Genomic DNA, 24517 nt, shown 5'->3' on the forward strand with positions numbered 1-24517 from the left:
ACGTTTTTAATAATTACTTTTTTATTTCACGTTCTTTACCATTTTTAAATTCACGTTTTCATAATAAAAATGTCAAAAATCATATTTTGTTAATATGTCTAAGTTTCTCATCTATTATCGATTATCATAATGTATTTCAAAATTTGGATGAATTATTGTCCAAAAAGATGATGTTGAGGTGGCATAATCTTATAAGTTTTTCTTATTTTCGCAAATTATTTGTATTTTCGTATTAACCCTTCTCTCTCTCTCTCTTTATATATATATATATATATATATATATATATATATATATATATATATATATATATATATATATATATATATATATATATATATATATATATATATATGAGGTTCATGTTATTTTCTCTTATGGTTTTAATTTGTTCACTTAAACACTTAAAAATATGTTTTTTTATTTTTATATTTTAAATTTTAATTAAAAACAGAAAATTACGATACAAATATAAAAATTAAAATATATTATTTTTAAATTGTTTTTAAATGGATAAATAAAATAAAAAATATGATGAACATAAAATGTTAGTTATGTTTTGTATCGATTTTTATAACAAAACATAACGAAACAGCAAATGAGTTTATGACGAGGTGTGCGTTTACAACCGAGGTATCTTATGTAAAACATAATTGAAAACAATTTCTTCTTAATTTCATCACTGTTCGCTCCTCACCACCTCTTGATTTTTTCAACAATCACTTACGTACCAAGGAATTTTGTTCTCTGATCACTAATAAGATCATCGCAATTCACCCTTATATTGTTGTTCATCGACTGTGATGCTTATTGGAATCGTGGGATTTGAGGGCAGTTTTTTCGTATGCATTGAACTACTCATCGTTTTCAGGGAGGCTTTTTTTCTTCAATGGCGACAAGGAATAGGACATTTCTTTTTAGGAGGTACAGAGACGCATTGAAAAGCGTTAGGGTTCCGTCAGGTCGTCCCGCGGTTTCCTCTAGCTCCGACGGTGGTTCGGTGATCGAAATGGCTGACGGTTCTCTGCTTAAGCAAAATCGTTCTTACGCTCCTCTTAGCACAGAGGATCCTGGAACTTCCTCGTATATCCTTCGCGCCTCATTTGCTTTTCTGACACTTTATGAAATATGAAATATCCAAGCTATGGCTTATATTTTGATCTTCAAATTTCGAAACAAAATTGTCTTTCTTGTGTACTTGCACATCAGATGTATACATTTCTGCTTATTACCTTCAAAATTGTTGCTCTCATGTGCTTGTGAACCCCATTTAGTGAAGTTATGTTGTCCATTTTTGCAGGGTGGGGACACCAATGGTGGGTCTCCCTCCAGCTTGGGTTGATGTATCTGAAGAAATAGCAGCAAACATTCAAGTTGCAAGGTCAAAAATGGCAGAGCTATCAAAAGCTCATGTGAAGGCTTTGATGCCCTCATTTGGGGATGGTAGGGAAGATCAGCACAGGATTGAAGCACTTACACATGAAGTAACTGCTCTTTTAAAAAAATCAGAGAAGAGATTAAGAAAATTATCTGCTGCTGGATGTGCTGAGGATTCAACTGTCAGGAAAAATGTCCAGGTATAATAATATAACGCTAACTTTCATCGTGGATTTGAAGTTTTTATATTAATTTTTTAATAAACAGAGTTGTCATATGAAACCATGTATGTTATGGTTTTATGTCAGCGATCTTTAGCCACTGATCTTCAAAGTCTTTCAATGGAACTTCGAAGGAAGCAATCGACATATCTGAAACGCCTTCAGCAGCAGAAAGAGGTTTTCCCTAATTATTCTCTTTTAATTATTGACTATTGGAATCCATGAATGAATGGAATGAAAATAAAGTTGTTTGTTTTGTGTGGTGGAATCAATGGAATGGACCATTGTGGATGGAAAATATGATTCCTTCAGTTGAATAATATGTGGCTTTTTTCATGTAGGGTTCAGATGGGGTTGATCTAGAAATGAAATTAAATGGAAAGCATTCTATAAGCGAGGATGATGGTTATGATGATTTGGTATGTTCATTGTTTTCCTTTTTGCATTAATCTAGCTATCTAGGGTTTTAATTTCACAGATTCTACAATCCTTCACTTCTAAACAGGCTTTCTTGACTTGAAAATTATTTATCTAGGGTTTTAACAAACATCAAATGGCCAAATTGAAGAAAAGTGAGGCTTTCACAGCAGAAAGGGACAGAGAGATTCACCAAGTAGGTGCATGAGATTTGTGTTTATTTTTTTTATTCGTTCAAGTGCATTGCAATTTTTGCATTTACCTAACTCTCTCTTTCTCTCTCCTCCATAGGTGGCAGAATCAGTGAACGAACTGGCACAGATCATGAAGGATCTTTCTGTCCTAGTAATTGACCAGGTCAAAGCCAATAGTTTTTTTTTTTTTTTTTTAAATAGTAACACTTTTGCCATATAAAGGCACAATGTTTATACTAATAAGACTTTTTTTTGGCAAGCAGGGAACAATCATAGACAGAATAGATTACAATATTCAAAATGTTGCAGTATCTGTGGATGAAGGACTTAAACAGCTACAAAAGGTTTGTCTCTATCCTTCATTTCACCTTATGAAATGCTGCTTTCTGCATTAAGTAAATAACAAAAACTCAAACACCCATATTATATATAGAGTTTAGTGGATTAAGTCAAAAAGAAACAAGAGGTACTAGAGCTGTGATGATGTTGGTATGATATTTGCAGGCAGAGAGAAACCAGAAACAAGGCGGAATGGTGATGTGTGCTACAGTGCTTGTCTTCATGTGTTTCTTAATGTTGCTTCTTTTAATCCTCAAGGCGATTCTCTTCTGATCCACGATCCACATGCCGGATGCATGGGAGATCTCTGATTTATTTTTACACAAGGGTCACATTGGTGTGTATAATTGGGTTAAGTTGCTTTCATTGTATAGAGAGAATTTTATGTTATCAGCTCTTTCCCCTAAGAAAGGTTTTGTAGTTTCAGATGAATTAAGGTTTGATATTCAAATGTAGAGTTTACTAAAACAGTGATTTATAACAGGTGTCATCGTTTATAGAAACTTACTCATACTTATAACATGTGTTCGTCAAGTTGCAGATCAATCCAAAAAAAAGGTTGTATTAGGCTGGAGGGAGTGGTGCCACTGAAACCGCACTTCCTCCCCCGCCACATCAGCGTCATGTCACTTTTTACCACTCAAGTGTGTGGTGCCACACTTTTCATTTCTTTTATTATTATTATTTTTTTAAGTATTTTAATTTAATAAAACTTCTTTTTTTAACTAATTTAATTTAATATACCTTCTATTTTAATAAAAAAAATAATAAAAAAAAAACATAATTCTTCATTACTTGAAAATTAAAAAAAAAAAAAAAACACAAACACACACACACATGATATTTAAATAACCCTAGAAACTTAAAAAGCATAAATAAAATAACTAAAGGAAACTACATAAAGTCGTTATCCGAGAACTCGTCTTCGGGGTCATCCGGTGGATCCAAATTAAGGTTAATGTTTTGAATCCCATAAATGTGTTCCACCAAGTTATTGCGAAGATTGTGAAATGTTTCAGTGCAATGTATCTCTACTTTCTTGTTTATATACTCTTCACCACCAATTTCTATTGGCTGTGTCTCTGGTATGATTTCTTCATCGTCAAACGTACATATCACTCTTCCTTCGTCTTCAATAATCATGTTATGCAATATAATACATGTAAACATGATTTCTTGAAGTTTTTCCTCGCCCAAATAAGCTACTGGTTTTTTCAATATGAACCACCATTTCTTCAGAGCTCCAAAAGCACGCTCAACATCCTTCCTAGCTCTTTCTTGAGCTCTCTTGAATTTCTTTCGTCTAGAACCATGTGGAGCTGAAAACGATTTAACAAACACAACATACTCAGGATAGATTCCATCGACCAGATAATAACCATACTTATATGGCGTTCCACGCACTTGAAAAGAAGAATCTGGTGCGGATCCATCATATATGTTGTTAAATATTGGTGAACGGTTAAGAACGTTGATGTCGTTAATCGAACCAGGAGAACCAAAAAAAGCATATCAAATCCACATATCTTGTGATGCAACTGCTTCAAGTATTACTGTTGGGTGACCATGATCACCTCGGGTAAATTACCCATGATATGCTGTAGGGCAATTTCCCCATGCCCAATGGAGACAATCTAAGCTTCCTAGCATTCCAGGAAACCCATGCACACTAACATGATGAGCTTGCAATTGCAAGATGTCATTACGTGTAGGCTTATGTAAATATTTTGGACCATAAAACTGAATCACAGTTTTGCAGAAAAAATGGAGATTGTCTCGTACTATCCTAGCAGACATCCTAAAACTTTCGTCTAACGCATCAGACGGAATGCCATATGCTAACTGACGAAGTGCGGTCGTGCATTTTTGTAAGGGAGTGAAACCGGGTGTACCTCTAGCATCGTAGCGTTGTTGGAAAAAACTGCACTCCCTCGTTACATCTTCAACTATACGTTCGAATAAACCTTGGTAAGTGGCATTCTCTGCAAAATAGTCTTGCACCAAACGTTGGTTGGCTTATTTACGATTTCTGTAAATATATCTTCGTGTTCTCTGTTGAGAACTTGCAGCTGCGTTGTTACATACAACGTTGCATGTTTGTTTCGCCATTTGAACACACGTAATAGCGGTATCAAAAATAGTCTAAAATTCTTCAGAAGATGAAGAAGATGACATTTTTTGGAGAGTGATTATTTAAAAAAAAAAAAAAATGAGAGAGAGAAGATTGTGTTTTGAAAAAAAAAATTAAGTTTGATATGTGTATATATATAGGAAGGAAAGAAAAAGCAAAAGGAAAATAAAATAAAATAAAATAAACGAATATTGCATTGAACGGTCAAAAAAATGACCAATCAATCACATTTCACGGTCTTCAAAGGCCACACCGCGGTCTTAACCGCAGGAAACCGCACCCTGGGGGCAGTGTTCCCTGCTGACGTGGCAGCCAAGTGCGATCCCAAACCACACCACACCGTGCAGCCTTATAAATTGGGAAAAAAAAAATACTATAAAATATTGTTTCATAAATATGGGTAAGCTGATTTAGTTATGACTTGTAATTTAAAAAATCTCGGGATAATCACAAAACTTTATCATGTGATTATAGATAACATAGGAAATGACCGGATTTATATTTTGAATGATGGACTGAAAAATAAGTTGGAAAATATTTCAGAAACCCAACAAACAAATCCAAACTTTCAAAATATTATCATAAAAAGGTGGCATTTAGTTGAAGGGATAATGACTTCAGAGGGTAACATACTTTTGATTTTGATCACATTTGGTCACTGAACTTTTTTTCGTGCTCTATTAACCCTTTAACTTGTTGATTTGTGCAAATTTTCCCCTTATGACCGGGTTTAGCCGGTTTTAAACGGTTTATTGATCCTACGTGTATTTTTTTATCTTACGTGGCGAAAGAGGTGGCATGTAGGGCCCGATTTTTCGTCTCCGTCTCATTAAACCACACCCCGAAGTCTCATTTGGTCCTTAAACTCGACTAGGTCACAAAATTCTCCATCGATCATTCATCTCCTTCAACCGTTCTATGGCATCATCTCCAAATCCTACTGATCAGAACTTCATTGTAGTGGATTTCCACTACAATGGTCAGTTTGCACCCAATCCCTTAGTTTACTTTGATCCCGACAGAGCATCAGTGCGAGATGTTGACTTCAGTGGGTTTGGGTATGAGCAATTCATGGAATTCCTTCACAAGCTCACCAAATCGAGAAGCAAAGACATCTATTTCTGCCTTCCACAAGAGTCTTTAGGTCTTGGAATTCATACACTGGTGAACAACGGTGATTACAAGGAATTTTTGGATTTGGCGTATGCTAATGACAAGAGAATGAATGTATATGTGGATCACCATAATGAACCTATCTTCGACTGGATTAAGGCTGAGGAAAGTGAAAGTGAAAACGAAGACTTAGATGAAGATGAGGATTCAGTTATTCAAGATTCATATTTTGTTGATCATGAAGAAGATGATGCTACCTATCCATTTCCAGCAAACAAAACTGCACGTGATAGATTTTTAAACATCCTTTGTGAACCTATAGAGAGTGAAGATCAAGATGATGAATACGTGCCACCCCAGTACCCTGTGTATGATGAGAGACAGCCATGGGATCAGATGAAACCAATTATAGGTATGCGATTTTGTAACCCTACTGAGCTTAAACATATGTTAAGCAATTATGCAGTTGCTAATGGGTATGATCTATGGTTTGAAAAAAATGACTCTGATAGATTGTTAGTGAAATGTTGCAAAAAGAATAAGTCACCATCTTGCCCTTTCAGACTATGGGCCTCCTGGATGGGTAAAGAAAAGACTTTTCAGATCAAATCTCTAGTGAATGAACATAATTGTTGTAGGGTGTTTAAGTTTGGGTCAATTGTAACTTATAGATGGATAGGGAAACATTTTATGAGTCAAATTATAGAGAACCCAAAAATGAGTGCAAGGAAGATGAAAGCTAAAGTGTCAACAACATTCAACATAAATGTGAGTGTGGGGCAATGCAGAAATGCAAAGAAATTTGCATTACAAGAGATTGAAGGAAGTTTAATTGAACATTATGGGAGATTGTGGTCATATGGTGAGGAAATTATCAGGTCAAATCCTGGGTCTACTGTGAGATTGGATGTAGACATCATGCCAGATTCCACAACTTTGTTTTCTAAGTTTTATGTGTGTTTCAAAGCTGTAAGGGATGGTTGGTTAGAAGGGTGCAGGCCTGTAATTGGGCTTGATGGTTGCTTTTTAAAGGGTATAGTTAGAGGAGAAGTTATTTCAGCTGTTGGGAGAGATGCAAACAACCACATCTACCCTTTAGCATGGGTTGTGGTATGTGTTGAGAATAAAGAAACATGGAAGTGGTTCATAGATTTGCTTATGGATGACATTAATGGTGGTCTTGGTGCAGGCATTACCCTTCTTTCTGATGGACACAAGGTTAGTACTAGGTCATTTTTATGCTTCATTTTTATGCTTTTTCACTCATAATGATGTTGTGATTTGTAGGGGTTATTACAAGCAGTTAAGGAAAAATGTCCAGAAGCTAAACATAGACAATGTGCTAGACACATTCTGGCCAATTTTAATAAAAGGTTTACTGATCAACAATACATAAAGTTATTTTGGAGGGCTGTAAGGGCTAGTACTGTCGAGAAGTTCAGAGGTGTAATGGAGAACATCAAATCTATTGATACTCATGCTTATGATTACCTTATAGACAGAGATCCTACTACCTGGTCTAAGGCATTCTTTCAAGAAGGAAGAGACTGTGATGCAGTGGAGAATGGGGTCAGTGAGAGTTTCAATTCTGCTATTAGGCATGCTAGAAGGAGACCTATAATCACTATGCTGGAGGAGATTAGGTTATTTGTGATGGAAAGGATATACACTCAAAGAGTTGAAGGAATGGAATGGGATTTGCTTATATGTCCAACTATTAGGAAGCGTATAGAAGATCTGAAGGTTAAACAGAGGTAATTATTTTACTTTAATATGCTTATGTTAATTATGAGGATGTGTTATTGATTCACTGATGTTAATATGCTTAAACAGATTGTGGGGAGTTACTCCTTGTGGTTATCAAAAGTATGAGGTTAGATTCACTGATGTTGCATATGGAGTGGATCTAATTGCAAAGAAGTGTGCCTGTAGAATATGGCAACTTACAGGGATACCATGCTTACATGGAGTGGCAGCAATATCTTACTTAAATCATGATGCTGAGGCATATGTGTCCCAATCATACACTACTGAGGCTTACCTAAAATGCTACAAATATAGCATTAATCCTCTCAATAGTAGTGAAATGTGGCCAGATGTTCCATACCATAAGCCTTTGCCTCCCAAAAGAAGAAGATTACCTGGTAGGCCATCTGTGAAAAGGAAGAGGGATGCAATTGAACGAGAGTTGAGTGGATCAAGTAGACAAACTGTCTCAAGAAGGGGTAGCATAATAAAGTGTGGTATTTGTAAGGAACCAGGTCACAACAAGAAAAAGTGTCCATCTAACCAACAAAGCAATACATCAGGTGAATATTTTTAAAAAAATTACATCATTTGAACAAAGAATTGACATTTTAATTTTTGTTTGCAGTACCAAGTTCATCCAGGGGCAGTGGAGCAGACCCAAGTTTATCCAGGGGCAATGAAGGACCACCACCTCCTCCACCACCACCTGCAGCCCCCATGCCAAGAAGAAGGGTCCCAGTTAGTAGAAGTGGAAGGAGGAAATATTCTGAACGGATTATCAAACAAGCATTAAGGAGGCAGATACCTGGGGTTGGGAGCAATGCAGATAACCCTTCAGTTATTGATTAATTTAGGGGATAATAGTGGGTGGGTAGGAATATCTTTTGTAAGGCAGTTGTGATGTAAAGACAAAGTAGTAGTCTTTTTATTATGCTTTTCTATGGTACTATCAAGTAGGTGTATGGGCACATGGTGGCCCTTCTTTTGTCTATGCAGGAATCTTTTGTGTTACCTAGAAACTACTTTTGTGTATGCAGACAAAAACTTATATAACTGTAGAATATTAATGGCGTATTACAATGAATCCAACCACCACATTCACTTACTTTTTTTATTATATGTATTTGTTATATGTATGCTACTTTGTGATTCCATTCCAGTCAAAACTAATTCTTTATATGCATGCTACTTTGTGATTCCATTCCAGTCAAAATTAATTCTTTATATGCATGCTACTTTGTGATTCTATTCTAGTCAAAATCAAATATGTATTCATTGTTATATGTATGCTTCCTTATGATTCCATTCCAGTCAAAAATATTTCTTGGTGATTCCATTCCAGTCAAAGTTACTTCATTCCATTCTTTGTGATTCCATTCCAATCAAAGTTAATATGTATGCAGTTAATATGTATGCTTCTTTATAATTAAATTTTCCATTACAATCAATGTTACTTCATTCCATTCCAACAAGAAGTTAAGATAACAATTCTATTCTATTCAAACAACATCTTTCAATACATCATGTGACTTCATTTCATCATATACACGATGATCAGAAAAAGAAATCCAATGGTAAACTTATATATTTTCTCCTTCATTGCAATGGCATCAGAGTACTTTTCCTTCTTCATTTGTTCCATGTCTTCCTTCACCTTCTCTACTTCGGTCTTCAATGCTACTAATTCAGCTTTCATTCCCTCCACCACTTCCATCAGAGGCATCTGTACAAGTTCTACATCCAACCATTTCCAATATTTGCATTTACCCTTCCACAATAAAATTTCAAAGTGAGATTTCAAATCTGGAATAAATGAATCAGAAAAGAGGGGAAATTTAAGTGAAATTGCTTACCTCATTGCACACCATGAAATGCCTCCCTGGATTCTTTGGTGTTGTTGATGTTAGAATACGTGCAGGGAACCCACAATCACAAGTTTTTGGATCATTCACTGTGGATTTCTTGCTTGATCGATTGAGGGAGGATGAGATGCTGTAGGAGGAAGCCATCGGGTATTAGGGCAACGGGGTATTAGAGCACAATAAATGAACAACAAACGCCCCTCCTTTAATAACAAGAACCCTAGATGCCAGTTAGGATCAAAACTGACACGTAGGATCAATAAATTCATTGAAACCGGCAAAAACCAGTCGGAAGGGGAAATTTTGCACAAATCAACAAGTTAAAGGGTTAATAGAGCCCGAAAAAAAGTTCAGTGACCAAATGTGATCAAAATCAAAAGTATATTACCCTCTGAAGTCATTATCCCTTAGTTGAAAACTAGTAACCCTTTCGGATTTACAAGAATAAAGAAATTTATGACAAGACATTTCCGGAAATGAATAAGAAATGGTTCATTCACATTAATTCTCCATAATCACGTGGTTATTTTTGTGACTATCCAAAAATCTAGCATGTCTAACATAAAAACGTAGCACCGTTAAAATGATATTAAAGATTAATGACATAGGTATTGTTAGCCACACTAATTACAAGTTATTAGGCAGAAGTTCATTTTACAATTCCAAAGCCATAATTAAAACGTCAAAAGGCGATAAAGCTAAAGCTGTCAACAGAAAGTAGACCCAAAAAGTGTCTTCATAACTATAATCTTGACTAGTACATATAGGGAATTGGTAATTCTCAAGTAAGTGGCAAATAAGAAATACAAAGCAAAAACGGGACTAAATCCATAAATCCCAATGTCAAATAATCAAACAGAAATCTAACTACTTTACATAATTCATCAAGACTCCAGTCATCACTGGTAAGATATTGACTCCAAACAGTTAACAGAAACCCTCAAAAGTCAAAACTATAATAATACTGGACCACCACCCAGGTCAAAAAAAGAGCCCTACTTCAGAAACGATGAATCACCTGAAAGAATGGAAAGAAACATCAAACATCATGGAATGAACCATTCCATTCCTTCCCTGATTCCATAATATGAAAGTAAAAGGAAATGTACATGTATATATACCTTGACTTGAATCAGTTAAAGGTGAATCCACCAGAGGGAACGGAAACATCAGCACCTCCAAAATGGAAAGCAGCAGGCTGAGGCTGAGGAGTTGCTTCGCCAGGTGGCATAACATCATCCTCTTCATCCAACCAATACGTCTCAAGAAGCTTCACTGCTTTCTCATATATCTCATTGTTATCATGACTCTGTAAATTCTCTATTTTCTCCAATCCTTCAGCATCATCAATCATTTGTGCATAAACATTTACATCCCCAGATTGCCCCAAATTCTTTTCAGCTTCACCAACCTTTAAAATGTTCTCAAGCCCCTCTAAACACACTGTCACTATCCGTGGGTCTGGACAGATCAGCAGGTCACACAAAGGTTTGATACACCCCTCACTAACTAAATACCTGCAAAACACTCATCATTTTATATTAATATCTAGAATAAAAAAAACAATCATACAACAAAAAAAAAAAAAAAAAAAGTTTTTCTCACTTAATTTGGTCGTGGGTTCCACCTGAAGTAGCATTTGAGATGGCCCATGCAGCCTCTTTCTTGATGTCAAATTCAGCAGTTTGAAGCAAAAGAACAAGAGGACCAATGATATTTGCTTCAATCACTATCTGTAAAAAACATACAAATACCAGTCAAGAATGCAAAGCTAATTAATAATATATACACTTAAATCTGGACAAAAATTTACCTGAATCTGCTCCTTATTGCCAGCAGTGATGTTTGATATAGTCCAGCAAGCTTCCTTCTTAATGCTCTTTTTGTGATTACCAATTAACAGGTTCAGAAGACAAGGCAATGCTTGAAGATTGATTATATACTACAAACACATTACAGAGTGAGTGTCAAATAATAATATTCTTTAAAAAAAATATATTACAAAATAAACACCTACCTGAGTTTGCATATCATCTCCAGTAACAATGTTCCCAACTGTACGAAGAGCAGGGATAAGCACAGTTGGAGAAGCACGACTGAAGATACAAAAATATATGCATATAACAGAATGTTAGAAAATAAAAAAGGATTCAAGAGATTCTAACTTTATTAAAAAAAACAAATACCAGACTCACTTCAATAGCTCAACCAATCTTGGACATACATTTGCTTCAATAACAGCTTGGATTTTATCATTGGTGCCATCAGAAAGATATGAAAGCGCCCAACAAGCATCTGTCAAGACTTCATCGTCTTCTGAACGAATAAGTTGCTGTAGAGCCGGAAGTGCAGGTTTTGTCTGAAAAACTCAAAACAAACCAAAACTATTGATCAGGGTTTATGGTTTTAGGGTTTAGGGTTTAAGGTTTTGAGAGACTAACCTGATCAAAAGAAGGTTGTGGTTTGCCCCTACAAAAATTGGAAAGTGTCCAAGTGGCATTTCGCAACATAGATAGCTTAGCCTGTGCGTTTAATTGGGAAAGTAAAGGAATCAAAGCTCCTTGTGAGAGTACAAGGTCACGACATTTAGGGGAATCACCAGCCACATTCCCTAGGGCCCATACAGCCTACCATGTACAGAGTAACAGACAATCAGATATTGAGTAGATAGAAATAGAATATAAAAAATTAAAAACAAGAAACATACCTGCTCCCTAACATCATCACTGGGAGATGCAAGAAGTTTCACAAAAATCGGGACAGCTCCATGATCAATCACCACCTTTGTGTGTTCAGATGTTCCAGAGGCAATATTAGTCAAAGCCCAAGCAGCCTCAAACTATAGAATACAGGAAGTGTATATTGTTATTATACAAGAGATATGAGATTCTTGTTTGTATTTCTGTTTTATGATGTTCTATTTCACCTGTAGTTGGGGGAAATCCTCCCTCACAAGAAACTCAACAAAGCGAGGGACAACACCAGATTGAATAACTTCTTCGATTGGAGGGCTGCGTTCTGATTAAGAAAATGTAATAGAATTAGCAATGTAAGAAGTAGGAGCAGTATATTGAGATAAAAATGATAATGGTATTACCTATTGATAAGAGTTTACGAAACTGAGTAGTGGCCTCAAGCTGCATATTGTTATCATTAGAGAAAACTCCAGCAACCATTGCAGGAAGATTTTCCAACTGCAATTTGAATAATCACAGTAAAATTCAGCGCATAACATCAAGAGCTCGTACTAGTACTTAAAAGCATTTTCTATCTGCAATCAGTATAGAGCTAGGGCATAGGGTACACTCAGGAAGTAATGATGCTACAAAGAAATACTATACCGACACAACTAAAACCATGTCATTCGGCCATGTTTATCGGCGTAGACTATATCCTAAATACAAATTCCAAACGTCATCCGAACCAATGTCGATTGAGCTACAGTTCCTAACAGCAAGACAAACAGAAAACCCTAAAATTCCAGACACAGCACAACAGAGTAGCGATACTACAACGTAAATCCAGCAAAATTGCATACAGTATGACCGTATTACAAAATCTAAATACCTTCTTTTCGGCGGCGGAAGCAGACTGAACGGGCATGGCGAACTGGCTAACAGTGACTTCGCGTCTCTTCTTCTGCAAACTTTCTTCTCTCCGGTTCTTACGGATCTCGACCATATTGTCTTCTCGCCTCCGGCGCCCTTCCTCGGCATCAACCGCCACCTTGTATCGGTTCCGGCGAACCTCCGTTCTGGCGCTAGGTCTCAGCGACATCGTTACAGTTCCTAGCGATAAAGAGAAAACCCTAGAAATAGGTCAAGGGACTAGAGATCCTTTGTATGTATATCTAATACCAGGAATTCAGTATCGATCAAATGTCGAGCGGCAATGGTCTATAAAGAGCGAGTGAGGGTTTGGTGTTTTCCGCCGGGGAGAGATAGAGGAAGAGAGACGGGCGGGCCAAAAAGAAAGCTTTATTCGTAGGGCTTTTTCAAATTTTGAATCACCAAACATGTACTACACTCATTAAATGTAGACTTTCTTGAGGTGTGTTGTTTAATTTTTATTTAATAAACTTAATTAAGATAGAAAAAACTTCAAAAACGGTCCCTGTGGTTTTTGAAAATATTAAGTTTAGTTTCTAAGTTCAAAGAACCTTACGGATCGTCTCTGTGGTTTCAAAACTTTTAATGTTTAGTCCTTCCGCTTAACTCCGTCCGTTTTCTGCCGTTAAGTGAGGGGCATTTTCGTCATTTCAATACCAGGGATCATTTATGAGGTTGTTTCTATTAAAAAAAGAATATATATATATATATATATATATAATTATTTAATAAAAGGGCCCCACCTTCTCTCTCTCTCTCTCTCTCTCTCTCTCTCTCTCTCTCTCTCTCTCTTCTCTCTCTCTCTCTCTCAACATCCAATTGTTCAACCATCTCGGTAAACCCGTTTAACTCAACGAGTCAAGCGAGCTTCTTACATAATGAAAGTCAATTGGCTCAGCCCCATAATGCGATTCCAACCTTATCCCCATTTTGATCTCGCTATTCCCCGGAAACGACTGAATCTTTTTCATCCCTCTCAAGTATTTCACATGAGGAGCGTATTCATCGTTCACATGTTCAGTGGTGTTAAATTCATTCATGAACAAAATCGCATTCGGATCAATTTTATGAACTCGATTGAAAAACAACGACGACGTGTTCTTCCCGAGTCTTTTCTTGAAGAAGTTATGATGCAGATTCTCGTTCATCACATCCCAACCAATCAACCTTCCTTTATATCGATTCACCACCGAATCAACTCTTTCTTCTTTCTCGATGACAAGCTAGCTAAATAACCACTGATATTTGTTGTTGTTGCCTTCCTTTTTCTTCTTCAACTTTAATCGAGAAAATCTCCAGCAGAGTTGGGTTTTTCCGACATTCAAGAGGGCAACAACCCCCTCCCATTTGACGGGAATGGAAAAGATGCAAACTGAAGAAATTGACGGGACCTCCGGCAATGGTTGAGCCAATCACAAAGGGAGGGAGAGACACCAATTTGTGGCAATAGGAAAACGGAAGGGCCCAAGTGGCAACGATTTCCGATCAAGGGGGTGTACCACCGATGCTTGATCCGATTGAAGAGTGGAGAATAATGGAAGTGACAGCTATCGTTGATTTCTTCTTTGACTTGGGCTATTCCGGCAGTGAAACTCGAAGGGAGGGGGCAGCTGCAGTCGCCGATCAAAGTAGGGTGTTTGGGGGTTAAGCTTCGATGGGAAAGGTGGATAGGGGGTTAGATCGGAGGCGACAGTCCCCATTCTTCTGCTTCGTTTTTCCGGTGAACCAAGGTTGGAAGGGGTGATGGCGAACAACATCGATTCTGCTTAAAACAGTTGTTGAATTCTCTCCCTAACGATTTCTTTTCTTCCTTATTCGAAGATTATTGGAGAGACCTGCTCTCGCCAGACCGTCGCCACCACCACCGGAGGAGCTGCCTCTCTATCCTAAATTTGTAATGCTATCCTCCCTTGGAATCAGCTAAATTCGATTCTACTAGTATCATACAATAAACCATTTCCTATGAATAGAAAAGGGAATGGATGATTCTAGTGTCATGGGGTTTTTCAGTACATATTGTAAATGGAAAATGGAATCCCCTGAACGATTTGATACTATTGTGGTGTTAAAGAAGGAAGATAGTCTTAACCTGATAAATCCTTGTGAACCCATCAAAGTTTTTGATTAAGATGATGAAATATGAAACAGATTGAATAAGGATTTGAAAGAATGGTAATCAGATTATGTTTTTTTACCTGATACCCAATTGGAGATTAAGATTCTTGATCTAATTCTATGGCGTCCTTGTACAATATTTATCGAGATTCCAATTTTGTTCAAAGTGTGTCTGTTGGTGTGAAATGTATCTAAGTTTTTGTTACGAAGAAGATGATCGTGTGTATGAGAGAGAGAGGGGGAGTGGGGCCCTTTTATTAAATAATTATATATTTTTTTCTTTTTTTTAATCGAGACAACCTCATAAATGGCCCTTGGTATTAAAATGACGAAAATGCTCATCACTTAACGGCAGAAAGCTGACGGAGATAGGCGGAAAGATTAAACATTAAAAGTTTTGAAACCACATGGACGATCAGTGAGGTTTTTTAAACTTGGAGACTAAACTTGATATTTTCGAAAACCACGGGAACCGTTTTTTAAGTTTTATCATTAAGATATTTAAAAGAAAATGATTTATGGAGTTGTTAAAACAACTTTAGTTTTTTTTTTTCGTGGTATACTTTTGGATTGTTCCGGATTATTTTGGTCCATTCAATTTGAAAATAATATCATATATCTTTATATTTATTTTTTATTTTTTGTATTTATGTTAATGTTTGTGACATCCCCATTTTCACGGCCAGAAAACACCGATTTTGTTTATGCTTTATAAAAAACAAAGTTCTTCTTTTAATAAAAATGTTACGAAATTCGTTCCCAGAAAAACACGATAAATACGTTATTAAAACATTTTCGAAGAAACGTATTTTATTCATTTTAAAACGTTTGGGATGTGATCGTCAATACACGAACATAAGCATAAACAGAACTTACATTTATTTACACTAGTGATCTACATCTCTTTAATCTCTCAGTGTAATGTGACTTCATATCAACACATGTGATACAAATAAACTGAGTGGGTCAGGTTGGGAAACCTGGTGAGTACATAGGGTTTTCAACCCACAATAATGTAATTATTATGTTTAAACAATAAAACAATCAACCCAATTACCCATCCCCATTATCTTCTTTACTCTTAAGGATTTATCCTAAGAGTCATCTATTCTGCATTCGTTTATTCCGAAGTCCCTTACTTCCAGGGTTATAGGACTGACACTAAATCCATAGCTGCCAATGTTCGTTCATAAAGCACTAATTCCATAGCTGCTATAGTCTATTCATCGGGTACTAAATCCATAGCTACCAGTGTTTATCTAATAGGTACTAAGTCCATAGCTACCAATTCCTTAACAGGTACTAAATCCATAGCTACCGGTGTTTGTCCATAGTTGTCGATGTTTATTAGTTAGACACTAAGTCTATAGTTGCCAATGTTTACTCACATCATCTTTTATCTCTCATCATTCATCTACCCGTATCATACCCAACATATTCGTGTATATAAAATACGTATACAATTTAAATCATCTAAAACATGTATAAAAGCGTTCATCCAACATAGACAACAAGTATACATATAATATGCACACATAACACGTAGTTTATATAAAATACTTCATATCTATGTGTAAAATGAAAATAACTATGCACTCAGTTGAAAATGTGGTGATTCCAAACTCAGACAACGCTTCACTTCTTGAAAAAAAAAAAAAATTCCTTCGACGAAACCTAGTATTATTACCACTAGAGTTTAGTCTATTATTCACCGAGACTAATTAATAGTCTAGCTATTATTACTATTATATAACCGTTAAATAATACTTATATAACCCATAATAATAGCCCAATTACTTATTTCTTAATAACGTTAATATAATTAAATAAAAATTATATTAAAAATAGCGTAGGCGTAGCTCACTTACAACGGGTTTTATAGAAAACCAGGCTTTGCTTGGAGCAGCATTCCCATGCGGAAAAGCTCTTCTTCTCGGAGCTATCGAGCACTCAGGGGCTTCCGCCTTGTGCTAGGGAGGTTCCCTAGGCTTTCCGGGGGGTTTCGGGGCTAGAGAGAGGTTCTAGAGAGAGAGAGTAAAGAGAAGAAAGAATGAGAAAAGTGTGAAGAAAATGAGGGTGGGAGAGGTTCTATTTATAGGGTGAAAATGGATGAACTTGGTGCCACATGTCACCATCTAGTGGCAAGACTTTGGGAGAAAGCAATGGCCAAGATTGTGTCACATCACCCATTTTCGCACAGCACACTTCCGACTTCTAAAATCCGTAACTTTCACATACGACCTCCGTTTTTGACGTTCTTTATATCCACGCGTAGGTAAAAATAATATCTACAACTTTCATTTTGACTCCTTTGGCTAATTCTCGACCGATCTTAAATTTAACAGTACGAGGCGCTTAGACTGTTAAATGACCGCGAAGAATTCGTAACTCCTTCATACGGACTCTGTTTTCGTCTGTCTTTTTACTGTTAAGTTCCTATTAATGAGATCTTCAACTCTCATTTAAGTCACGTAAGCCAAAAACCGCTTGAACTAAAATTCGAGTTTCGGGTCGTGCACTGCTAAGCCGAATCTTATAAAAATCATAACTTCTTCATACAAAGTCAAATTTGGGCATTCTTTTTATGGATTTTCTCGGTTTAACATATTATACGACTTTCATTTAGATCACTAAGGCTAAAAACTCCTCCATTGTAAAATCACTATTTACGCTTCCCGGTGCCGTGTTAGTTCCGTCGTGAAACTTCGATGGGTCATTACTTCTTCGTTATAACTCCGATTTCAACGCTCTTTATATGTACGAAAACCTTGTGACATATTCTACAACTTGGTTAAGATTATTTATTCTAAATAATCTTTTGTCGAAAAGTCATTTTCGACCCCTATTACCTCTAAATTGACTAACACTACAAGAAAAAGTCGATATAGCCACGGAAAAATTCCATAGCTAAAACATGATATTCCATAGTTAAACATGATTAGCGATGGAATTTGCTACAGAGCAATTGCGTAGTTAAATTCTTCGTTAGTAAACTTTCGTTATGGAATCCGTAGCACCTTTGCAACGAAACTTGCAGCGGACTTATTCCGTAGTAAAATAGTTACAGACTACATCCGTAGAAACATGGTAAGAAATTAACTACAATTTTATCTGTAGCAAGTCCATAGCGAATTAACTACGCTCCGATCCATAGTAAATCTGTCGCAAGTTAACTACAAACTAACTTCGTCGCTAGTTTCCGTAGCAAAAATTCACTATGGTTAATGGCGTAGCTAATACCCCGTAGTAAATTTAGTACGACCTAATTCCATAGCAAATATTTTGCAGTAAATGCACTACGCTCTACTTCCATAGCAAATATATTGTAGTAACTTTACTACAACACACCTCTCTTAGAAATGTTTTATAGTAAATTTACAACAGTTTACCTCCATTGCAAACTAAATGTGACGAAATATATTCTGTAACAAAATCCATAACAACTCCATAAAAAGATACACAGAAACTCCGTAAAAATAACAATAGAAAATATTTATGACATGATTAATTCTATATCAAAATGCATACAAAATGACTAAAAAAATTCCGAAGCAAATTTATAATAAAATCAACATTACGAAATTCCAATAAGAAATAATAAAAATTACATAAGTTCTTAATAAAAAGAAATAGTTTATCATCGAATGAAATACTACCTTGTCCAAAACACTAATAAAACTAGTCTAGTGGCCAAACTCAACTAGAAATCCTAAATATGCAATAAAAAAAATTTGTCACTGGTTACTTGTACTTCTTATATCATTTATCATGTTTCTCACATCATTCAAGTCCATCCTTTGTTGCTCTATGGTTTCCTCTAGTTTCTGAATCTTGGTCTGAAGATGATGTTTTTCAGAAGTTGTATCCGGTGAAGTGAATGTTTGAGAAGAATTTTCACGCAAAATGGACCTGCCATATGATATGATCCAAGCCCATAAATTATTCTCTTACAGTCATGTCCTCCGAAAACTGTATAAAATAGTTCATTTTCATCAACTTCCTCTCCCAGCAGTGCCAAATCCGCACGTCGTGACACAAACAAATCCTACAATGTTATTGTTGCATTAATATAGTAAGATTTTTTAAGTCCTGATTATCAAAGAAATTAAAATTAAGCTTACATGAACTTCTTTAGCTTTGTCAACTTGAAACGTCTTTCCATCATTGATTCTTGAATACATCATAACATGATGGAGCTTGTCCCGTATATTCCTCGTACGTTAATACAATACGTATGCCAAATCTCACCACAATGGGGTGACAACTTGCACACTGTTACCAAAAAGGAGCTAACTGATATTACAACCTCTGTCAAGCGTATAAGATGATAGAAAAAAGGAAGGGGCAAGATCGATCTATATTGTTATTAAGAAATACAAGTGTACCCATAAAAAAACATGTGTAAGGAATCATATAAGATGATCTAGGGAAAAACAAAACAGAAGAAAAACGATGTTATAATTCGTTATGGTCTTTTTTAACATTTGAAAGTCGATGGTTGATATTGTTTTAAAAAAAAAAAAAAAAAAAAAACATCTGGTTGTAAATAAAGGTCTAAACGCTGATTTTGGTCTATTGCTTATTTTTGTTTTTGATAGCTAAAGAAGATGATCAGTGAAGAATATAAAAGCGGAAAAAAACATACTTGCTATCACAAGGCCTGGAAGCACCGAACAGTTGAAGCAGAGGCACACAACAAAGGATGTATAGATGAATAGTGAAATTCTCCTTTGCGTGGGCAAGTTATGCCTAAGTAATGGGGGAGCGGTTTTGAAGGGAGTGGATATAGGGAATTCTGTTTTCCCGGGAGTGGGATACGGAAATAAATTTTTTTGAATATTTTGGAAGATTTGTTTTGCCGAGTGTTGAGATAGGAAATTCAAAAGTATATATTATTTTTTCACTAATGTACAATAAATGAGAGAAAATATATAAGGGACAAAAGTAATTTACGTGGGCTAGATATACATGGAAAGGATTTCACATATATGAGGAATATATGTCAACTGGTCAAACCTTAGGTGTAGGGTAATTTCGTCCATTTAAGAAAATAAAAGATTATTGTGGGATAGTCGACTTTTATTGGAGTAGTTGCATTTTTCTTGTTTTGGGAGATTGGAAATATGGTATACTGGGATCGATAAAGGCAGGAAATGGAATTTTATGTTTTGGGTTCTCTTTAATCAACTTCCATCGACTTTTGAAGCAGGGGCAATTCAGTCAAAATATGAATGGAAAAAATGTTTTTTGTCTGTTTATATCATGTTCCTTTCCTGTTCTGTTAATGAAGAAATAAGAAATAACTATGGGTATTTTGTTAATGTTTGTATTAATTAATTGGATCGAGTAAAAAATGGGTTTTATATCAATTTCATTTGGGATTTAATGGACTATAGGGCAATTTTGGAATTTTCTGCACTGGTGGATTTTCGAGTTCTATATTGTTGATTTTTGCAAATCTTTATTGTTGGTTGAGATTTAAAAAAATTGTTTGTTACAATCAGGTTTCAAAAGAAAATTGATAAACATTATTAACAAAAAAGTCATATATATATATATATATATATATATATATATATATATATATATATATAAATAGTTAAAAAAAAACTAGAAGTTTTTGAAAAATATAAAATTTTGAAATTATACCTATTCATGAATGTCATAATGAGATTAATCTTCGGATCTCTTTAATCAACTTCCATTCCATCGCATTTTGAAGCAGGGGCAATTCTGTCAAAAAATGAAAGGAAAAATTGATTGTGTCTGTTTATATTATGTTACTTACCTGTTCTATTAATGAAGAAATAAGAAATAACTATGGGTATTTTGTTAATGTTTGTATTAGCTGCAAGTATTTTATTATGTGAGATATTAAAAAAATGGTGTATCATAATATCTAAAGAATTTGAGGTTTTGACTAAAGGGTATTTTGGGTATAAGTTGGATGGTGTTGTTCTTTATGTATATTTGTAGCTCAAGGGAGATTTTTTGATCTAATTATATATCCTGTTTACTGCACCAGTCAGTAAAAAATGGGTTTTATACCAATTTCATTTGGGATTTAATGGACTAAGGGCAATTTGGACAAAATTTCAAAAGGAAAAGTTTATTGGTATGTTGTTATTCATATTCCTGGATCATGAATGATAATAAGAAGAGAAGGATCTTTAAAATGTTGTTGATTGGATTGAGTTGGAATTTAAATGCTGGTGTAATTCTTTGTTTAAGACTACAGGGCAATTTTGGAATTTTATGCACTGATGGATTTTTGAGTTCTATGTTGGTGATTTTTTTGGTTACTTTAAAAGGAATTAATGGGAATTCGTTTGGTAATTTCCCTTTTAAAATTACTAAGCATTTATGTTTGATCATGATTTTCTTAAGGATTTAGCTTTTGAAGTGATTTTTGTCAATCCAAAAATTATTTTTGAAAATGTTCATCAAATTTAACGATATGCATCAATTGTGAACTAAGAAGAGCTATAAGGAAAAAGAAAGGGAAAATATGTAAAAAGTTAAGGTTTGAATACAATAATCAAGATTTTTGACTTAATGTGTTAAGTAATTCTACTATAAACCTACTGAACAAAAACGGCCAAATAAGATTTAGATTTGTTAAAATCTTTTTTTTTTTTATAATATAGTCACATGTCTACTATTAACGTTTAAAAACATTATTATTATTATTATTATTATTATTATTATTGTTGTTGTTGTTGTTGTTATTATATATTATTTAAATTGTAAACAAAATTATATTTGTATAACAATTTCCAATTTAGTTTAAGCAAAATTCAATTCAAATTTGGGTCCGGGGCGTGGGTGTACTAGATCTAGGTAAACCGGATATTTTACCCGGAATTGAGTAAAATAATTGGACTTGTTAATCGGGCTAGAACCAGGTTTAAGAAAGACCTAAAATTGATAGAGTTTTTGTTATGGTACGTTCAATCAACCTATTAGCCATCAGATACCCACAAAAAAAATATTTCAAAGAAATCTTCACTATGATCAACGAATATGACTTTTTGTTCCTAAAAACCAATACACTGCCATTAATCAACATAAGATTTTTAGGAACTAGAATAAGAACATGGATTGAAGTAAAAGATAGAAAATCATTAGCCTCTTATGAACAAACCCATAATCGGTTCTAATTACCTATTTTCAATTCCAACTAGTTCCGTACGCACTTTATCCGGTCCGATACCCAGAATAGAACCGGAAGAGGCTCCCCTATACTCGTCCGATTTCGGGATTTTTTAGGTCCTATCCCAATCAGGTCGGGTTCGGATCCAGTTTCATCCCTACAAACGGTAGTTGGTTTTAAATAAGTCATTCATGTTAGTCGACATCAGTTCATCTGATCATTCGTGATCGTTTAATGGGTTTGTACTTTTTTAGAATACCTCAAACACTTAAAAACTTTATTGGAAAATTTAGTACAATAATAGTTATGGGTTTTTATGTAATATTGAATAAGTAAAATTTTGATTCTGTAGCAAACATTGTATCAAGTTGGGTACAAACATTGATCTATAGAAAAAGTTCATAGAAAACTAGCTATGGATTTTGATTCTGTAGCAAATTTGTAGCTAGATAACTATGGCCTTCAGTTCTATATCAATTTTGTAGTAAATTAGCTATGGATTATGATTCCGTAGCAAATTCTGTAGCAAAATAACTACAGACTATCACTCGTAGTAACTTCTGTAGCGAAATAGCTACATATTATGATTTCGTAGCAAATTCCGTTACAATCTAACTACGACTTCTAATTTTGTAGCAAAATTCCGTAGTTATTCAATTATTACCTACGGAATGCAATTTTGTAGCAAAATTACTACGGATAGCCATTTCGTAGCATATTCCATAGCAAAATAGCTACGCATTATACTTCCATAGCAGATTTCCGTAGTTATTTAGCATTTTTCTAGTAGTGTAACCCGGATCTACGGGCGTTACAATGTTTTTTATTAATGGAAAACAATGTAAAAACCTTCGATTAATCCTAGGTGGTAGGCAACTAATTAGGAGGTGTATACTAATTGGGAGGTGTATACTAATTAAGTAGATTATAACATGCGGTGTGAAAAAATTAAAAATAATCCTAACTAAATTATAACTTTCATAGCTTAATTATTGAGCAATGATTATAAAAATTTAATAATTAATAAGTATATACGTTTTGTCAATAATATCATAATGATATAATGATTTGTTGAAATTACGAAAGTATAATGGTTTGAATATCCGATAGATAATTTGTATTTGTATATATGTTAGACAGGAATTATATAGTGACAATGGGGTATTGGGTTGGAATCCAAGAACCAATTCTGTTTGCAAATATTTACGGACCACAATCTATATCAGACAAAGTAACCTTGTGGAAGGAGTTGACATAGTTAAAACAAGACAAAGGTAGGATTTGGATATTGATGGGTGACTTCAACGTGGTTCGTAGACCAGACGAAAGATTCAATTCGATTTTCTGCGCCAGATCAGCAAGCGGTTTCAATAACTTCATTCACAAGAGCGGGCTCATTGACATGAAAATGGGTGAGCATCGGTTCACTTACTTTGTAACGGTGATCTCAAATTAAGTAAGCTGGATCGTTTTCTTGTTTGTCTAAAGTTTATCGATCTCTTCCCATCTGCAACAGTGACAACATTATCCGGGGAGATTTCAGATAATTGCCTTATTCTACTCTCCACCTCATGGAGTGATTTCACCCCCCTCCCCCATTTCAAGATGTTTAATTTCTGGCTTTCAAGAGACAGGTTTGAGAATGTCTTCATCAAAGCATGGAATACCTTTGCAGGATACGGCATCCCATATTTGTATATGAATGCCAAATTAAAGTGCATAAAATAGGTGATATGGGCTTGGCATTAGATCAATCAAAAGAAGAGGCAGAATTAAAAAGACTTAAAGAGGTGGTTCATAAACTTGATATAGAGGCTGAAAGCAGGTTGCTCTCCGTGGAAGAACTAGAGATTCGAAGGGTGGGTTACAGGGATATTATTGAAACGGAGAAGAGGGTGGTGATGGACGCAAAACAGAAAGCAAAGATATGGTGGGTGGCAGACGGGGATGAGAACTCAAAACTGTTTCACGGGCTCATTAATAATAACAACAAAAGAAACCGCATAAATGGACTCACATGATGGAAATTGGTACACTAACCCAATCATGATCAAAGCATAAGCTTTCAGATTTTTTCAATCCAAATTTCATGAAAAATGGCCTAACAAACCCATCGTCCACAGTAACTTGTTTCGCAAAATTATAGATCAGGAAAATTGGTCTTAGAAGCTCCCATCACACTACAGGAAATCAAAAATGCGGTTTGGGCTTGCGGGAATGACAAAATCACCAGGACCTGA

General features: G+C 35.2%; 7 protein-coding genes across 9 annotated transcripts; 4 read left to right on the forward strand and 3 right to left on the reverse strand.

The window, feature by feature from the left end:
• Nucleotides 1-563: 563 nt before the first annotated feature.
• LOC145047649 (syntaxin-43-like) lies at nucleotides 564-3049 on the forward strand. Of its 3 annotated transcripts, none has more exons than XM_078995978.1 (8): nucleotides 564-631; nucleotides 1299-1575; nucleotides 1684-1773; nucleotides 1938-2015; nucleotides 2132-2209; nucleotides 2305-2370; nucleotides 2471-2551; nucleotides 2712-3049. In XM_078995978.1, exons 2-8 carry the CDS (start codon nucleotides 1312-1314, stop codon nucleotides 2817-2819), a joined length of 765 nt encoding a protein of 254 aa, XP_078852104.1. In that variant the 5' UTR covers nucleotides 564-631; nucleotides 1299-1311; the 3' UTR covers nucleotides 2820-3049. The 3 variants fall into 3 exon arrangements, with proteins under 3 accessions (XP_078852104.1, XP_078852102.1, XP_078852103.1); XM_078995976.1 differs by lacking the exon at nucleotides 564-631 and adding an exon at nucleotides 647-1081; XM_078995977.1 differs by lacking the exon at nucleotides 564-631 and adding an exon at nucleotides 945-1209.
• A 391-nt stretch (nucleotides 3050-3440) lies between these two features.
• Nucleotides 3441-4655, reverse strand: LOC145046607 (uncharacterized). Its single transcript, XM_078994894.1, has 2 exons — nucleotides 4571-4655; nucleotides 3441-3865 (listed from the first exon to the last, which is right to left on the reverse strand). Exons 1-2 carry the CDS (start codon nucleotides 4653-4655, stop codon nucleotides 3441-3443), a joined length of 510 nt encoding a protein of 169 aa, XP_078851020.1.
• A 940-nt stretch (nucleotides 4656-5595) lies between these two features.
• On the forward strand, nucleotides 5596-7214 carry LOC145046608 (uncharacterized). The gene is made up of 3 exons (XM_078994895.1): nucleotides 5596-7008; nucleotides 7078-7129; nucleotides 7189-7214. Exons 1-3 carry the CDS (start codon nucleotides 5596-5598, stop codon nucleotides 7212-7214), a joined length of 1491 nt encoding a protein of 496 aa, XP_078851021.1.
• Nucleotides 7215-7229: 15 nt separating this feature from the next.
• On the forward strand, nucleotides 7230-8623 carry LOC144997981 (uncharacterized). The gene is made up of 3 exons (XM_078957830.1): nucleotides 7230-7544; nucleotides 7624-8099; nucleotides 8165-8623. Exons 1-3 carry the CDS (start codon nucleotides 7240-7242, stop codon nucleotides 8386-8388), a joined length of 1005 nt encoding a protein of 334 aa, XP_078813956.1. The 5' UTR covers nucleotides 7230-7239; the 3' UTR covers nucleotides 8389-8623.
• A 414-nt stretch (nucleotides 8624-9037) lies between these two features.
• On the reverse strand, nucleotides 9038-9678 carry LOC144998571 (uncharacterized). The gene is made up of 2 exons (XM_078958316.1): nucleotides 9393-9678; nucleotides 9038-9307 (listed from the first exon to the last, which is right to left on the reverse strand). The coding sequence occupies exons 1-2, from the start codon at nucleotides 9546-9548 to the stop codon at nucleotides 9071-9073; spliced, it is 393 nt and encodes a 130-aa protein (XP_078814442.1). The 5' UTR covers nucleotides 9549-9678; the 3' UTR covers nucleotides 9038-9070.
• Nucleotides 9679-10119: 441 nt separating this feature from the next.
• On the reverse strand, nucleotides 10120-13410 carry LOC145047650 (importin subunit alpha-1a-like). The gene is made up of 11 exons (XM_078995979.1): nucleotides 12969-13410; nucleotides 12499-12595; nucleotides 12328-12419; nucleotides 12109-12240; nucleotides 11843-12028; nucleotides 11597-11760; nucleotides 11419-11497; nucleotides 11215-11343; nucleotides 11007-11134; nucleotides 10523-10918; nucleotides 10120-10419 (listed from the first exon to the last, which is right to left on the reverse strand). The coding sequence occupies exons 1-10, from the start codon at nucleotides 13176-13178 to the stop codon at nucleotides 10534-10536; spliced, it is 1602 nt and encodes a 533-aa protein (XP_078852105.1). The 5' UTR covers nucleotides 13179-13410; the 3' UTR covers nucleotides 10120-10419; nucleotides 10523-10533.
• A 10158-nt stretch (nucleotides 13411-23568) lies between these two features.
• On the forward strand, nucleotides 23569-24298 carry LOC145046609 (uncharacterized). The gene is made up of 3 exons (XM_078994896.1): nucleotides 23569-23689; nucleotides 23794-23911; nucleotides 23953-24298. The coding sequence occupies exons 1-3, from the start codon at nucleotides 23569-23571 to the stop codon at nucleotides 24296-24298; spliced, it is 585 nt and encodes a 194-aa protein (XP_078851022.1).
• Nucleotides 24299-24517: the final 219 nt, after the last annotated feature.

Source organism: Lactuca saligna, chromosome 5, assembly GCF_052625555.1.
Source record: "Lactuca saligna cultivar CGN05327 chromosome 5, ASM5262555v1, whole genome shotgun sequence".
NCBI lineage: Eukaryota > Viridiplantae > Streptophyta > Magnoliopsida > Asterales > Asteraceae > Lactuca > Lactuca saligna.

What these genes read in the sequence shown, in the direction of transcription:
- LOC145047649 (XM_078995976.1), top strand. Translation starts at nt 888, where the DNA reads ATGGCGACAAGGAATAGGACATTTCTTTTTAGGAGGTACAGAGACGCA. An exon ending in GGGACAGAGAGATTCACCAA is followed by an intron (nt 2,210 to 2,304) that starts GTAGGTGCATGA and finishes TCTCCTCCATAG; the next exon opens with GTGGCAGAATCAGTGAACGA. An exon ending in GACTTAAACAGCTACAAAAG is followed by an intron (nt 2,552 to 2,711) that starts GTTTGTCTCTAT and finishes TGATATTTGCAG; the next exon opens with GCAGAGAGAAACCAGAAACA.
- LOC145046607 (XM_078994894.1), bottom strand. Translation starts at nt 4,655, where the DNA reads ATGGCGAAACAAACATGCAACGTTGTATGTAACAACGCAGCTGCAAGT. An exon ending in AAGATATATTTACAGAAATC is followed by an intron (nt 3,866 to 4,570) that starts GTAAATAAGCCA and finishes AATCGTTTTCAG; the next exon opens with CTCCACATGGTTCTAGACGA.
- LOC145046608 (XM_078994895.1), top strand. Translation starts at nt 5,596, where the DNA reads ATGGCATCATCTCCAAATCCTACTGATCAGAACTTCATTGTAGTGGAT. An exon ending in TTCTTTCTGATGGACACAAG is followed by an intron (nt 7,009 to 7,077) that starts GTTAGTACTAGG and finishes TGTGATTTGTAG; the next exon opens with GGGTTATTACAAGCAGTTAA. An exon ending in AGAAGCTAAACATAGACAAT is followed by an intron (nt 7,130 to 7,188) that starts GTGCTAGACACA and finishes CAATACATAAAG; the next exon opens with TTATTTTGGAGGGCTGTAAG.
- LOC144997981 (XM_078957830.1), top strand. Translation starts at nt 7,240, where the DNA reads ATGGAGAACATCAAATCTATTGATACTCATGCTTATGATTACCTTATA. An exon ending in GATCTGAAGGTTAAACAGAG is followed by an intron (nt 7,545 to 7,623) that starts GTAATTATTTTA and finishes ATGCTTAAACAG; the next exon opens with ATTGTGGGGAGTTACTCCTT. An exon ending in CCAACAAAGCAATACATCAG is followed by an intron (nt 8,100 to 8,164) that starts GTGAATATTTTT and finishes TTTTGTTTGCAG; the next exon opens with TACCAAGTTCATCCAGGGGC.
- LOC144998571 (XM_078958316.1), bottom strand. Translation starts at nt 9,548, where the DNA reads ATGGCTTCCTCCTACAGCATCTCATCCTCCCTCAATCGATCAAGCAAG. An exon ending in ATTTCATGGTGTGCAATGAG is followed by an intron (nt 9,308 to 9,392) that starts GTAAGCAATTTC and finishes TTATTGTGGAAG; the next exon opens with GGTAAATGCAAATATTGGAA.
- LOC145047650 (XM_078995979.1), bottom strand. Translation starts at nt 13,178, where the DNA reads ATGTCGCTGAGACCTAGCGCCAGAACGGAGGTTCGCCGGAACCGATAC. An exon ending in CTTCCGCCGCCGAAAAGAAG is followed by an intron (nt 12,596 to 12,968) that starts GTATTTAGATTT and finishes TTCAAATTGCAG; the next exon opens with TTGGAAAATCTTCCTGCAAT. An exon ending in GCAATAAGGAGCAGATTCAG is followed by an intron (nt 11,135 to 11,214) that starts GTAAATTTTTGT and finishes TGTTTTTTACAG; the next exon opens with ATAGTGATTGAAGCAAATAT.
- LOC145046609 (XM_078994896.1), top strand. Translation starts at nt 23,569, where the DNA reads ATGGGTGACTTCAACGTGGTTCGTAGACCAGACGAAAGATTCAATTCG. An exon ending in GCTCATTGACATGAAAATGG is followed by an intron (nt 23,690 to 23,793) that starts GTGAGCATCGGT and finishes CATCTGCAACAG; the next exon opens with TGACAACATTATCCGGGGAG. An exon ending in TTCTGGCTTTCAAGAGACAG is followed by an intron (nt 23,912 to 23,952) that starts GTTTGAGAATGT and finishes ATACCTTTGCAG; the next exon opens with GATACGGCATCCCATATTTG.